At 40.2% G+C, this 14,751-nt stretch overlaps 1 protein-coding gene across 2 annotated transcripts in view; it reads right to left on the bottom strand.

Annotated features, from left to right (window-relative positions):
* Nucleotides 1-14,751, bottom strand: part of LRRC49 (leucine rich repeat containing 49) — a 188,266-nt gene that overhangs the window by 153,672 nt on the left and 19,843 nt on the right. For both annotated transcript variants that reach the window (XR_008892515.1, XM_056572477.1), the window contains exon 5: nt 13,113-13,224. Coding sequence is in view for 1 of the 2 variants with exons in the window: in XM_056572477.1 (XP_056428452.1) it covers nt 13,113-13,224 (112 nt within the window). In the remaining variant the exon portion in view is untranslated. The remainder of the gene's footprint in view (nt 1-13,112; nt 13,225-14,751) is intronic.

The raw sequence follows: 14,751 nt of genomic DNA on the forward strand, positions 1-14,751 counted from the left end.
AAATACGGTTATTAACTATCTTCAACACAGGTGATAAGTGTATGATCGTTGGTACCCCACTGGTACAGAACTTGCAGAACTTGCTTTTGAGCCCTCAAAACTGCCGACAATTTTATACAGAAGACTGAGCAAGGAGTAAAAAAGACCTGGTTGTATGCAGGTTGTATGATTGAAAGAAAATGTCTTGTAGCGTCCCAGGAATCATAGTGCCCAGGTGCTTTTCCCGGCCCTCAAGCAGTCTGCTGGCTGCACGGTAGATCTTTCAGAGCTGAGAGGAATCAGGGAAGTGTTCAATGTGCAGAGATCAGGGCACTAAGTATAAAGTTTCCCCCTCCTGGGCACTTAAAACAACAATGGTGATTGGGACACTACAACACTTTTCTTTTTATTCTGGAAACCTGCATGACCAGAGCTTTAGATATGTTTTATCTTCTTTCCCAATCCTTTAAATTGAACTGTTTTTGGAGCTGAGAACAGCTAACAGATTCCCTTCAAGTTTAATGCTCCAGTAACTTATACAATCTAGTTAATCTGAATGGCTGATGTGGGCAACTTTTATTTTAGAAAACTATAAGCCAGTACTGTGTTTTTTTTTTTTGTTTTTTTTTTACATGAAATAGAAAGGAAAAAAGTCCAGCATAGTAATGCAGATAAAAAAAATCCAGAAGTTTATTCCATATATAAAAGTGCAGGATACAGCAAGAGTTAGACAAGTGACACGTTTCAGGTATACATGGCACCCTTAGTCATACTCCACGCACATGAATATAGGTATGTTTAATCATGGGGACAGCTAGCAATCATCGCAATGTTCACTTTAACCTTTTAGAAAACAAAGTCACAGAAAAATAAAGATAAAACATAAAAAGTAACCTAGTCTGAAAAAACTGCATATGTGAACAAAGGGTCTAACTACCATTTTGGAAGGCATATATGTCAGACTCATATGAAACACAGTTTCCATAGGAGTTAGATTAGAGACAATAGGTGGCATCAGTACATACAGAAAAACATAATGCATACTACAGTGTAAAATAATTACTTACTATATCTCTATATTGAAAAAACTTTACCATATTGTTGGTGTTAATATCAGCATAGCTACACTCACTAATGCAAATCTATAGAAATAAAACTAAATATGTCAATAAAAAATATAGGACCGTTAGAAAAAGGGACATGGGGAAAATTGTCAGGGAGGCTAGTCCTGAACTGGCACGCCCCATCAAGTTTGCCTGGTTGGCAGATGAGTGGGATGTTATTTCAGAGCTAGAAGTACTGCAGCAAGTCACTGCCTCTGACCGCAAGGGGGGTGTCTGCTCCAGTGAGGCGGGAAAGAGGAGCGCAGGGCAGGCCAGACAGGTGCTGGTAGTGGGGGACTCTATTATTAGGGGGACAGTCAGGGCAATCTGTCTATAAGACCGGTATTGCCAAACAGTGTGTGGTCTTCCTAGCGCTCAATTTCAGCACATCACGGATCGAGTTGACAGATTACTGGAAAGGCCTAGAGAAGACCCAGCGGTCATGGTGCACATCGGCATCAATGACAAAGTAAGAGGTAGGTGGAGTGTAAATAAAAATTATTTCAGGTACTTAGGCAGCAAGCTTGAATGGGCACTGTCAGATAAAAAAAACTTTTTGCATGTTGTACATCTTGGCAAAACATTAACCTTTCTAATATGCTTTATAAGAAATTTTATTTCCTTTTTATAGAAATCATGGCTTATAAAATCAAGGCATTGTCCAAGCTGAAGCACAGGCATGGACAAAGTCCAGTAAGTGAGGGTGGGCTAGCACTCCTCTGTGCTCTCTCCTTTCTGATAGTACTCCTCTGTGCTCTCTCCTGTCTGATAGTACTCCTCTGTGCTCTCTCTTGTCTGATAGTACTCCTCTGTGCTCTCTCCTGTCTGATAGGACTCCTCTGTGCTCTCGCCTATCTGATAGCACTAATCTGTGCTCTCTCCTGTCTGCTAGGACTCCTCTGTACTCTCTCCTGTCTGATAGTACTCCTCTGTGCTCTTCCCTGTCCTATCAGACAGAGCACAGAGTGCTAGCCCACCCTCACTTACTGGACTTTGTCCATGCTTGTCCTTCACCATGATTTTATAAGCCATGATTTCTAGAAAAAGATAATACAATTTGCTTATTAAGTATATTAGAAAGATTGATGTTTTGCCAAGATTTACAACAGTTAAAACGTTTTTGAATGCCCATTTAAAGGCAAGGATCTCCAAGGTAATATTCTCTGAAATATTTCCAGAGATGGCACACCAGAGATGCAGTGGGAGGTTAGGGAGTTAAACAAGTGGCTCAGAAGCTGGTGTAGGAAGGAAGGGTTTGGGTTCATGGAGAACTGGGCAGACTTCTCTGTCGGATACCGGCTCCACCGTATGGAAGGATGCAGCTGTGCATGGGGAGAAGATGGCCAAAAGAGTGGAGGAGCGTTTGAACAAGGGACTTGGGGAGGGGGGGGGGGGGGGTTAGGGAAACTACAATATAGAAGGGGAAGGTTAGAAAAGAGGGGATTAGTTTCATATGAATAAAAACCATATACCACTGAATTGCATGCTGACTAATGCCAGAAGTCTGACCAATAAAACTAATGAACTGGAGTTAATAAATGTCTGAGAAAAAATACCACATAGTGGGTATAACAGATACATGGTTGGAGTAAGGAAAGGAAACAGGTTTCTGACTATAGCTAAAGATAATTATCTATCCCAAATGGTGCAGGACCCAACCAGAGGGGGCGCCCTACTGGACTTAATATTAACCAAGACTCAACAGAGTAATTAACGTGCAGATCAGGGGGTACCTAGGAAATAGTGATCACAATATCATACATTATAACTTGTCCTTCAATAAGGAAACAAGAACAATGAACTTTAAGAAGACAAACTTTGATCAACTCAGAGAGGCCATTTACATTGTATATTGGGAGAATATCCTCAAAAACAAAAGTGTAGACACTAAATGGGAGACTTTGAAAAATATCCTAAATTCTCACTGTGAAAGGTACATTCCATATGGGAATAAAAGAGTCAGGAACATAAGACAACCAATGTGGATGAATAAAAAATGTAAAGGGGGAATAAATGACAATAAACAGGACTGCAGTGAAGAAGCACTAAAAAGCTATTAAGAAATAAAATATGTAAAAACCAGATAAAAGCAGCAAAAGTGGAGACAGAAAGACTCATTGCCAAAAGAGTTAAACTAACCCCAAAATGTTCTTTAACTATATAAATAGCAAAAAAAGGTTAAAAATGAAAGAATTGACTGATTAGGGATATAGGTTGAACTAGATGGACTCTGGTCTTTTTTCAACCTTATGAACTATGTTACTATGTTACCCTTTAAAAAGATATGAGGGAGAAGTTATACACGGGGATAAGGAAAAAGAGAGTATATTAAATGCATTCTTTTCAACTGTGAGCACAGAGGAAAATGAAACGCCAAGTGAAATACAGCGAGATAAGGTGAAATCCCCACTACAGGTCACCTGTCTAACCCAGGAAGAAGTACAGTGCCGCCTACAAAAAATCAAAATAGACAAATCACCAGGTCCAGATGGCATTCACCCCTGTGTTCTAAGGGAGTTAAGTAATGTAATAGACAGACCCCTATATCTAATATTCATGGACTCCATAGTGACAGGGACTGTTCCCCAGGACTGGTGCATAGCAAAATGTGGTGCCAATATTTAAAAAGGGGACAAAAAGTGACCCCGGGAATTATAGGCCTGTTAGTTTAACCTCTTTTGTATGTAAACTGTTTGAGGGTTTTCTAAGAGATGCTATTTTGTAGTATCTGAATGAAAATAAATGTATGACTCCATATCAGCATGGGTTTATGAGGGATCGGTCCTTTCAAACTAACCTGATCACTTATATGAGGAGGTGAGCTCCAGACTGAACCAGGGGGAAATCGGTGGATGTTGTATATCTGGATTTTTCGAAAGCATTTGATACGGTGCCACATAAACGGTTGGTGCATAAAATAAGAAGGATTGGGCTAGGGGAGAATGTGTGTAAGTGGGAGAGTAACTGGCTCAGTGATAGGAAACAGAGGGTTGTTATTAATGGTACTTATTCTGATTGGGTGACTGTTACTAGTGGGGTACCACAGGGGTCAGTTTTGGGTCCTATTCTTTTTAATTCTTAATTAAATTCTATGTATTAATGATCTCAAAGAGGGGTTGAATTGTAAAGTATCAATCTTCGCAGATGATGCCAAGCTCTGTAAAGTGATGAACACAATAGGGGACTGTGCAATGTTACAAATGGATCTGGATAGGTTAGAGGTTTGGGCTGGGAAGTGGCAGATGAGGTTCAACACTGATAAATGTAAAGTTATGCACATGGGGAGGAAAAATCCAGGCTTGGAGTATGTATGGAAACGAATGGCATGGAAAAGGACTTAGGAGTATTAGTGAACAGTAAATTTACCTGTAGTGACCAGTGTCAGGCAGCTACTGCCAGGGCAAGTAAACCATGGGGTGCATACATAGAAGAGTAACAGAAGGCACTCAGGGCAGGACGCCAGGTCGGGTTAGACAATTAGCATGGTAATAGCCATTTGGCGCCTGACAAACAATGCTTCCTCAGACCACGCCTACCATAAAGCGGATGGCCAAGTAAATACCATCTGACCTGTGACGCTCCAAGGTGAGGGCGTTGACATCTTCTGTACAAATTAATCACTTAAAAACAACATAGACATCAGTACTTGTAATGAATTCATTGCAGCAATATTCTAACAAAGTGCATTTCTTCATTTTAAACTGTAGGAGCTTCTGATCATTCAAGAAAAAACACTCAGGTCCAGCCGGTCTTTCATACCTAATCCCCCCCTGTGCGTTTGTTCTGAGGATCCATCTGGCTTCACATTGTAATAGAGCTTTGAGTTTATCAACAATATCAGAATAGGTGACTCGTTCTATTCCAAAGAAAATTAAATCAGTTGTGGTGCCCTGATGTACGTCGTTAACATGCGATATGAGCCTCGGAGAGTCTTTCCCGGTTTTCACTGATGCTACATGTTCTCTAAATCGAGTATGTAATGCCCTAATGGTGCAACTGATATAAAATCTCTTGCATGTGCACATAATGGCATAAACTATATAATTTGATCTACAACAGATCACATCTCGGAAGGTAACAGGCACTCCACCTAGATTTATAGCCTTTACCCGGGCTAAGTGTTCTACCTAACCAATTTTCTTAATTTTTAGATATTTTTAATTTACTGGTCACAAGATGATCTTTAATGCTCTTACATTTTTTTAAAAGTGACTAAAGGAAAACTAGATGTATAATCTGAAAGGTCAGTGTCATTCTGCAGAATAAAACAGTTATTTTTATTAGATTTTTTAATCTGTTCTGCCATTGGACTATACTGAAAAGCAAAGTATCTTTCTTACATTTTTATCTTTAGTTTTTTGTTGCTTGTTACCACTTCTATTCCTTCTAAGTAATTCTGCTCTTGTTTGATTATTCGCTCTGTTCATAGCTTTATCTAATACTAAATTGGGGTAACCTCTTATACGTAGGCTTTTTTTTTCAAATCATTTGCTTGGGATAAAACATCCTAATTTCTACTATTTATTCTTTTTAGTCACAAAAATTGCCCATAATGAATGTATAGCTGTTTTAACATGATTGGGATGATAACGTTGATAATGCAGTAAAGCATTGCAAGACATAGGCTTGCGATAACCCTGAATAACGATTTCATTATTACTGCTCCTTACCATGACATCTAGGAATTCTAACTCATATGGCCCCATTTTGTGGGTACATTTCAAGTTCTGTTGTTCAGATATGTGATAAATTCGTGATAAATTCGATAAAAGCTAGCTCTGTATCAGTCCAAACAATAAAACACATCGTCCACAAATCGACGATAACAGGCCACACATTTCAGGTTCAGATTTTCACTAGGTGGCCACATAGATGTTTGCTAAGGTAAAAGCCACAGGTGTACCCATTGCCACACCTCTTGTTTGGCCATACCATGTCTCTCCGAACTTGAATGTGTTGCCCGTTAAAATAAATTCCAGAGCATCGCAAACAAAATCAATATAATTCTGGCTCTTATCTGAAAAAGACAATAGTTCTCTTACGGATTCTACAGCACCCATCTGTGGGATACTAGTATAAAGACTTTCAATATCAATTGAGGCTAGAATACAATTTTCAAGCCAACTCAGTCCCTCCATAGTAAGGAGAAACTCGTTGGTGTCTTTTGCCAATGCAGGTATCTCCGCCAGGAGGGGTGCAGAAACCAATCTACAAACTTGGATAGAGGTTCCATTAGAGAACCCACTCCGGAGACAATAGGTCTCCCGGGTGGGGTCTCCAACGTTTTATGTACGGTACCTTTGGCAAAAAATACCAGTTTGCCACTTTCAGGTGTAAAGGTATAAGTTTTTCAGTTGTTTTTTGGTCAGAACATTAATTTACACATAGTATCTTAAGAGAGATTGTAATTTTTCTGTTAATCTAGGCATAGGATTAGAGGTTAATTTACGATAATATCTAGTATCTCCCAGTTGTCTCATGGCCTCAGATATGTAATATTCTTTTTTCATCAATACTATATTACCCCCCATTTCTGATTTTTTTTATTTTATTATAATATCATCTCTTGCTTTTAATTTTTCAAGGACAGATTTTTCCTGAGGTGTAAGATTGGATGGTACTGAAGGATATCTGAGAGCTTTTCTATCTTCTAGCACCCTTTTAGAAAAAATAGCATAAATGACAGCTGACACAGGTTTTGAAATAAAATGCTGTATATCTGATAAATGTTAAGTTGGTTGTGCTACCGGTATATTGGACCCCATAGGTTCAAGAATGTAGAATCCGCTGGGACAATAGGAAAGTATTTATGGATTATTGCACAAATCAGTTTAATTTTGACACTATAGTGAGTAGAGAATATTACAGGTTTCCTTCTGTCCGCTTGTACATCGGAGATCTTTTAAGCATGTAATAATTCTCTTCTGTTTGCAGCAACTTTGCTCGGTCTATTGTCCATTTTGTTATTTATCTTGTAACAGCCTGGACTCAATGGAGGATATTTATTAAAACCTGTGCAAAGGAAAAGTTGCCCAGTTTCCCATAGCAACCAATCAGATTCCTTCTTATATATTTGACAAGGCCTGTGCAAAATGAAAGAAGTGATCTGATTGGTTGCTATGGGCAACTGGGCAACTTTTCCTTTGCACAGGTTTTGATGAATTCCAAAGCCTGTTTGGTGTGCTCTTCTCATTGCTCCTACTGGGAGATAACAGATTATATGGGATGGAGGAAAAGAAGTCGCATACAGTGTAAAACTCATAACTCCGGTGTCCTCTCTATAGGGTTTTTGTTAGAAGAGAATTTGTTTAAGGTTCTTCACTATAAGATCTCTAATGCATATGAATTGAGGTTGATACAATGTAACCGAGATTACATGTTTTGGTTAATCTGAGAATGCCTGGTCGCCACATCTGACCTTCTTGTAAATAGGAGGTTGTGTATGTAACGGCAGGCACCACAGTTAATTCTATAATGCATATGACCTCTTGTCATCCCTGCAACCTAACATATAATCTCCCAGTCCAGCCCTAAGACATCTTATCCTATATCCAAAGGATAGGGGATAAGATATCTGGATCGCGGGGGTCCCGCCACTGGGGACCCCAGCAATCTTGCATGCAGCACCCAACTGTGGGAGCTGCACACAGTGCTGCAGCCTCCGTGTCACAACTACAGGGCTGGAGTATCGTGACGTCACGCCCCGCCCCCGCAATGCAAGTCTATGGGAGGGTAGGACGTGACATCACGATACTCTGGCCCCGTAGTCATGACCCGGCAGACTCAGAGGCTGCAGCGCTGCATGCAGCTCCCACAGATTGCTGGGGTCGCGGCGGGACCCCCGCGATCAGACATCTTATCCACTATCCTTTGCATATGGGATAGGATGTCTTAGGGCTGGAGTACCCCTTTAACTGAATAGAATTTTGAAACTGAGATTAGTAATACTATGTCAAGGCTGTTACAGCGTAAAGATCCAAAATGGACAATAGAAGGAGCAAAGAAAACTGCTAGAATAAAAAAAAAAAAGAGGAGAATTATTACATGCTCAAACGATCTCAAAAGGTAAACCTGTAATATTCTCTAATCCTTATAGTGTCCAGTTTAACAAATGTGTGCAATTATTCATAAATAGATCCCAATTATTACCTATTATTTTAGCTTTTCTACATTCTCAAACGTTATGCAACATGGCTACAAATGTGTCACCAAAAAGACACCTACTATGGACCTAAGTTGTTGCCCCAGTTTATTTGTGATCCTATAGGTGTGAACACAGTCGCTGTATCTGTTACAGTTTCATTCAATATTACACCACAGATTTAGATTCACCAATACATGAATTGCAACACTAACTATGTTGTGTCCTTAATATTGTGTTCAACCTGTGGGTCCAATATGCCGGTTGTACAGTCAACTACCTATATACAAGGCTCTGTAAACATTTACCATGCATACAGTATTTACATTTTAGACTTTATCCAAAACATCGTGTGGGTAGTTACTCTAGTTTGAAACTGTGTGGCATAGAAAGAGTCAACAAGCCAGGGGTAGAAACCACCATCAGAAACTTTTAAATTGTTATATATTCCTGGATATTAGACAAGATGTTTTCTTTCATTATAAATTTATATCTAAATGGCAAGTTGCTTCAAGTATCATAAGTATTCTGATGTTATCAAATGATGAGGTAGCCATCTCATAATATCAGGGGTGTGGAAATTAATAAAAAACTACTTGTCCACGGGACTAAAACGGAGCAAAATCTACTTGTCCCTCATGACGATCCACTTGTGCGGACCAATTTACGCTTTTACACAAATTTTTTCCTCCTCGTCCTATAATAGCCATAACTACCTACTATAAGGATACCTTTTCATTTTTCATTAACAGTCTCCAAACCAAAAAAAATAATAATAATGATGGTTAATTTTTTGCAACATAATCAGTTTTTTGTATCGTTACCATTTTGGTATTGATCTGACTTTTTAATCGGTTTTTAACTTTTTTTTTCTAGGATATTATAAAAATAGCAATTCTGTGGTTTGGTATTTTTTTTTACATTTACGTCAGTTTGTACAATTACATTCGTGCAATTATGCACGCAGTAATACTAAATATGTTTACATAGGAAAAGGGGGTGATTTAAAATTTTAACATGGAAGGGGTTAATGTGTGTCTTTTAAACTTTTATTAAAACTTTTTTTTTTTTTTTTTTTTTTTTTGTTACACTTTATTAGACTTTTAGGAGGAATCATCATTAGATTCCTCATACAGATCAATAGAGTTCTATTGAACTCCATTGATCTTTGTGCTCTGCGATCCATTGATAGAGCCTAGTCCAGCCAGGCTCTATCAATGACAGAGCCACAGACACCAGGGAAGCAGAGGTAAACCCTCCGGCTACCTCTATAGTGGATCTCCCCCTCGCAATCACGCTGCGGGGGGGGGGGGGGGATTCCACATCCCTGAATATGGATATATACCAATGCAGTAGGGGGCTTATAATATGAATGTATAGCAAGATTCATGTTCCACTTTTTATAGTAATACATTACATGTCTTGTATTTTTTATATTCCATCTTTGCATTTGCCATTCACAACGCACATCGTTATCCTTTAACCCCTTAAGGACTGAGCCCTTTTTCGCAATTCTGACCACCATCACTTTATGCATTAATAACTCTGGGATGCTTTTACCGAATATTCTGATTCTGAGATTGTTTTTTCGTGACATATTCTACTTTATTTTGGTGGTAAATTTTCGTCGTTACTTGCATCCTTTCTTGGTGAAAAATCACGAAATTTCATTAAAATTTAGCATTTTTCTAACTTTGAAGCTCTCTGCTTGTAAGGAAAATGGATATTCCAAATAAATTTTATAATGATTCACAAATACAATGGGGGAGATTTATCAAAGGATTTAGACTGGTTTTTCCTGTCTAAATTTGTCTCACAGAAAGTCGCAGTGTAAATATGTGCGAATTTTCTGCGACATTTGCTGTAGAGGATTTTTAGAACATGATGCATGCAAGTCTATTTTAGACGGAAATGCATTGGAAAATGCATTGGTGCTGAATTTATCAAGTGCGACTTTTGTGCGACAAGTCGCATCTGCCCAAAATACACTGAAATGTCAGACCATGTTGGAGCAGGTCTAAATGCAGTTTAAGCTGTAGACCCTAAAGTCTGAGCACAGAATTTATCAAGGGCTGTGAGACCTTTGATAAATTAGGAGCAAAATAGACAGGAGACTACCACATACGCTGGTCTATAAGCATACCCAGAATAGACTAGATTAGTAAATGTCCCCCTATATGTCTACTTTATGTCGGCATCATAAAATGGACATATTTTAACTTTTTGAAAAAATTAGAGGGCTTCAAAGTAGAGCAGCAATTTTCAAAATTTTCATGAAAATTGCTAAATCTGAAGGGACAGATGTTACAGAACTACAACTCGCAGCATGCCTGGGCAGTCTAGGCATGCTGAGAGTTGTAGTTTGGCAACATCTGGAGAGCTACCGTTTGGGCACCACTGTAATAGTGGTCACCAATCTGTGACCCTCCAGATGTTGCAAAACTACAGCTCCCAGCATGCCCAGACAGCCTTTGGCTGTCTGGGCATGCTGGGAGTTGTAGTTTGGCAACCGCTAGGAATGCAGCAGTAAAGATCGCTTTACTGCCACCTAACTTCCCCCCCCCCTCCCACCGTCGCCTCCCTACCTGCGCCGTGATCTCCGCTGGATGTCTCCGATGATCGCCGGTCCCCACGCCATCTTCTTTTCAGGTACCGGCCTCCCCCCGTTCTGCCCGACATCCAGGGGTGGGCAAAGCAGGGGGTTTCCATGGCAACCCCCTGTCATGCGCTGCCATTGGTCAGAATTCATTTCCGACCAATGGCAGGGGATAGCAGGAGATCGCATCGCTGCAATCTCGCTCCTATCCCTCCGGATGATCGGGGCTGTCCCTGACAGCTCCGATCATCCCTATTTTCTGGCCGATCGGGTCACCAAAGATCCGATCAGGCCGGAATAGCAGAAATTCGCATGTCTGAATTGACATGCGATTTTCTGCGGTCACCGACATGGGGGGGGGTCTCAGGACCCCCTCGGCGATGTGCCGGGATACCTGCTGAATGATTTCACCAGGCATCCTGGTCCGGTCCCCAACCGGCTAACGGCGGGGACCGGAATTCCCACGGGCGTACGCCCTTAAGGACTCAGGATGCAGGGCGAATGCATACACCCCACGTCCCGAAGAGGTTAAAAGGGAACTCCGGTGGAGAAAAAAATAATTCAAATCAACTGCTGCAAAAAAGGTTAACAGATTTGCAAATCACTTCTATTTAAAAATCTTAATCCTTCTAGTACTCACCAGCTGCTGTATACTAGACATATACTACAGAGAAATGTGTGAAGTTCTTTCCAGTCTGACCACAGTGCTCTCTACTGACAACTCTGTCCGTGTCAGGAACTGTCCAAAGCAGGAGAGGTTTTCTATGGGGATATGATTTTAGTCTGGACAGTTCCTTACACGGACAGTGGTGTCAGCAGAGCGCTGTTGTCAGACTGGGAAGAAATTTACAAATTTCTCTGTTTTATACAGCAGCTTATCAATACTGGAAGGATTAAGTTTTATTTTAAAGAAGTAATTTACAAATCTTTTTAACTTTCAGGCACCAGTTGATTTGAAAACATTTGGTTTTTACTTGTTTCCAGCGGAATTACCCTTTAAGACATATTTGTCTTAGTGAGTATAGCTATGTTGCTGCCTACACCAACAATGTTTTTTTTGTTTTTAATGTGGAGATAGAGCAAGAGCACATAATTATTTTACACAGAAGTATGTGTTATGTTTTATATGCTGATATTGCCATATCTGCACCTACAAAGGCTACCTATCATCTGTAATCTTGCTCTTAATGAAACAGGGGGAGATTTGTCAAAACCAGGGAAAAGGAAAAGTTGCCCAGTTGCCCATAGCAACCAATCAGATCGCTTCTTTCATTTTGCAGAGGCCTTGTTAAAAATGAAAGAAGCAATCTGATGAGTTAGGGTTCCACATGTACCTGAAATGCGGTACTTTTCTGCTCTATGCAGTATCTTGCTCTATCATATGGAATAAACTTTTGGATTCTTTTATCGGCATTACTGGGCTAGGCTATTTTCCTTTCTATTTTTTGCAAGTTTTGATGTCCTGCACCGTCTGAGCGGAGCATGAGGACGAGCGGATTTACAGCGTATTTTACGCAGCGGATCTGCCGCTGAAGGACCTCTCTATGCTGCCTTTACATGTGCCTGCTCGGAGCGGCAATACGCCGGTATGTGCGGACACACTGAAGCGATGTGCGTGTCGCCGTGCATGCGCGGTGTACTCGCACACATCGCGGCTGCTCCCTCTGCTCTATGAGCTAGGCCGAGAATACTGAGCATGCGCGTGGCGACTCGCACATCGCAGTGTGTCTGCTCGTAGTGGCGTGTTGCCGCTCCGAGCAGGCACATGTAAAGGCAGCATACAGCGGTCCTTCAGCGGCGGATCCGCAGGGAAATATCGGCTAGCCTGAACATATCTTTAGGGTACGTTCACACATACAGGATCCTTTGATACGCAGGATTTGTAACTGCCGATTAGAAGTTGTGCTCAGTCATTTAGTTTACATTAAAATCTGCAGCAGAAAATCCTGTGCATCAAATCTGCGTACGTGTGAACGTACCCTTACTTTGTTTTTTTACATCATGACAAAAACGGAAGACTTATGGTATGTACTGAAAGCGAGATAAGTTTTGTTTTCTGTTTTTAATACAACTAAACAGATGGTCTGCATCACGACAAAGAGGCATATGCACAAAACTGCATTATATAGAGCAAAACGGTTTATAGTGTAAAGCACATGTTTGGCCCAAATGTTACTCACACAGCTGTTCTTTATTAGGCATGATTTCACAACATGTAACCTGCTATAGGGTCACTAATAGACCCATTTGCTATGTAGGCTTCTGATCAGCTTATGCAGTCATTAAAGGTTACCTTTCTAGGTTTAGTTTGTCTGGGCTGACTGCTTTCTCCTCCACAGTGCGATGCACAACAGGACATCCCAGTTCTGATCTTTTAAGGGTCTTCAAACTATGAAAATGGTTTACTGAAGAAAAAAAAAAAAAAGTCAGTCAAATAACATAACTTTATAAATAGTCTGTCTAACTCCCATTGACTTTAATGGGAGTTGTGTAAACACCTTAGTACTACCAAGCTCCAATTTCTACATAACTCCATGATTTACAGAACGCTAGTTCCAAGTTATTCAAAGATACAGGCAACATGGCAAACTTTCAATTTGATACAGCTAATTATAAATAAAATAATTAGCTTCTTGAACATTTGTTGGAAAATTGGCTTGTGCCACGTAATAATCAGATATCCTAAGCAACTTACTATAGTTTGTAGACATGGGGGGGGACATTTATCAATGTTGGTGTAAGGTAGTAAAGATTTTACTCATTTGCTTGGTGTATTGTATGCACAGATGCTCAAAATTTTACATAAAAGGTGAACAGGATAAATTTTGCGCAGTTATAGAAACCAATGAGCTGCAGAGATTGGTTTAAGCTATGTGCTTTGACACTTTTGTACATGTCCTATTAGGTGGTGTAGGTTTGCGCAAAAAAAAAAAAAAACTTCTAAATTTAAATTTGCGCAAATAATAAATACAGCTCCACTGCAAAAAAAACAGGTGTACGGTACACCAAACAATAGACAGATGTTCTAAATTCTAAAAAATGCAAGTGCGCAAAAGAAATGCAATTGTGCAAAATTTTCAGGGACATTTAGGACATTGAGGTGGTGTAAAGACAATGATAAATGTCCCCCATGGAATCTGTGGAGGGGAGAAATAGGAGTCTTAAAGGGGTCAACTGGTGGCAAAAAGTTAAACATATTTGTAAATTACTTCTATTTAAAAATGTTAATCCTTCCAGTACTTATCATCTGCTGTATGCTCCAGAGGAAGTTGTGTGGCTCTTTTTTGTCAGACCACAGTGCCCTCTGCTGACACCTCTGTCCATGTCAGGAACTGTCCAGAGCAGGAGAGGTTTGCTATGGGGATTTGTTCCTGCTCCAGACAGTTCCTGACATGGACAGAGGTAGCAGCAGTGAGCACTGTGGTCAGACAGAAAAGAACTATACAACTTTGTCTGGAGCATACAGCAGCTGATAAGTACTGGAAGGATTAAGATTTTTAAATAGAAGTAATTTACAAATCTGTTTAAAAAGTACCTGTCACCAAATAAACTGTTCTAAACTACCTCAGGCTGTTCCCCAACTACTCCTAACACCCCTCCAGCCCTTAAAAAAAATTAAGAGCTTTAGGCTAGGTTCAGACTACGGAATTTCCGCCTGCAATTCCTCTTTGAATTTGCAAGCAGAGATTCCGCTTGCTAAAATTTATAGCGTAGTGAATGGGTTTCCGTTCACAAATTCACAAATCGGAATTTGTGAAGCGGAATTTGTGAACGGAAAATCCACTTGGAAATTTCCGCCTGAAGAATGGGGTTGCTCTTTCTTCAGGCGGAAATCCACGCGGAACACATTGCAGTCTATTGGAGACTGCAGTGTCCACGAGGTCCTAGCGCCGACTGATTCAGTCAGCGTTGGCCGCACTTGGAATCTCCGG

This window comes from Hyla sarda, chromosome 4 (genome assembly GCF_029499605.1).
Source record: "Hyla sarda isolate aHylSar1 chromosome 4, aHylSar1.hap1, whole genome shotgun sequence".
NCBI lineage: Eukaryota > Metazoa > Chordata > Amphibia > Anura > Hylidae > Hyla > Hyla sarda.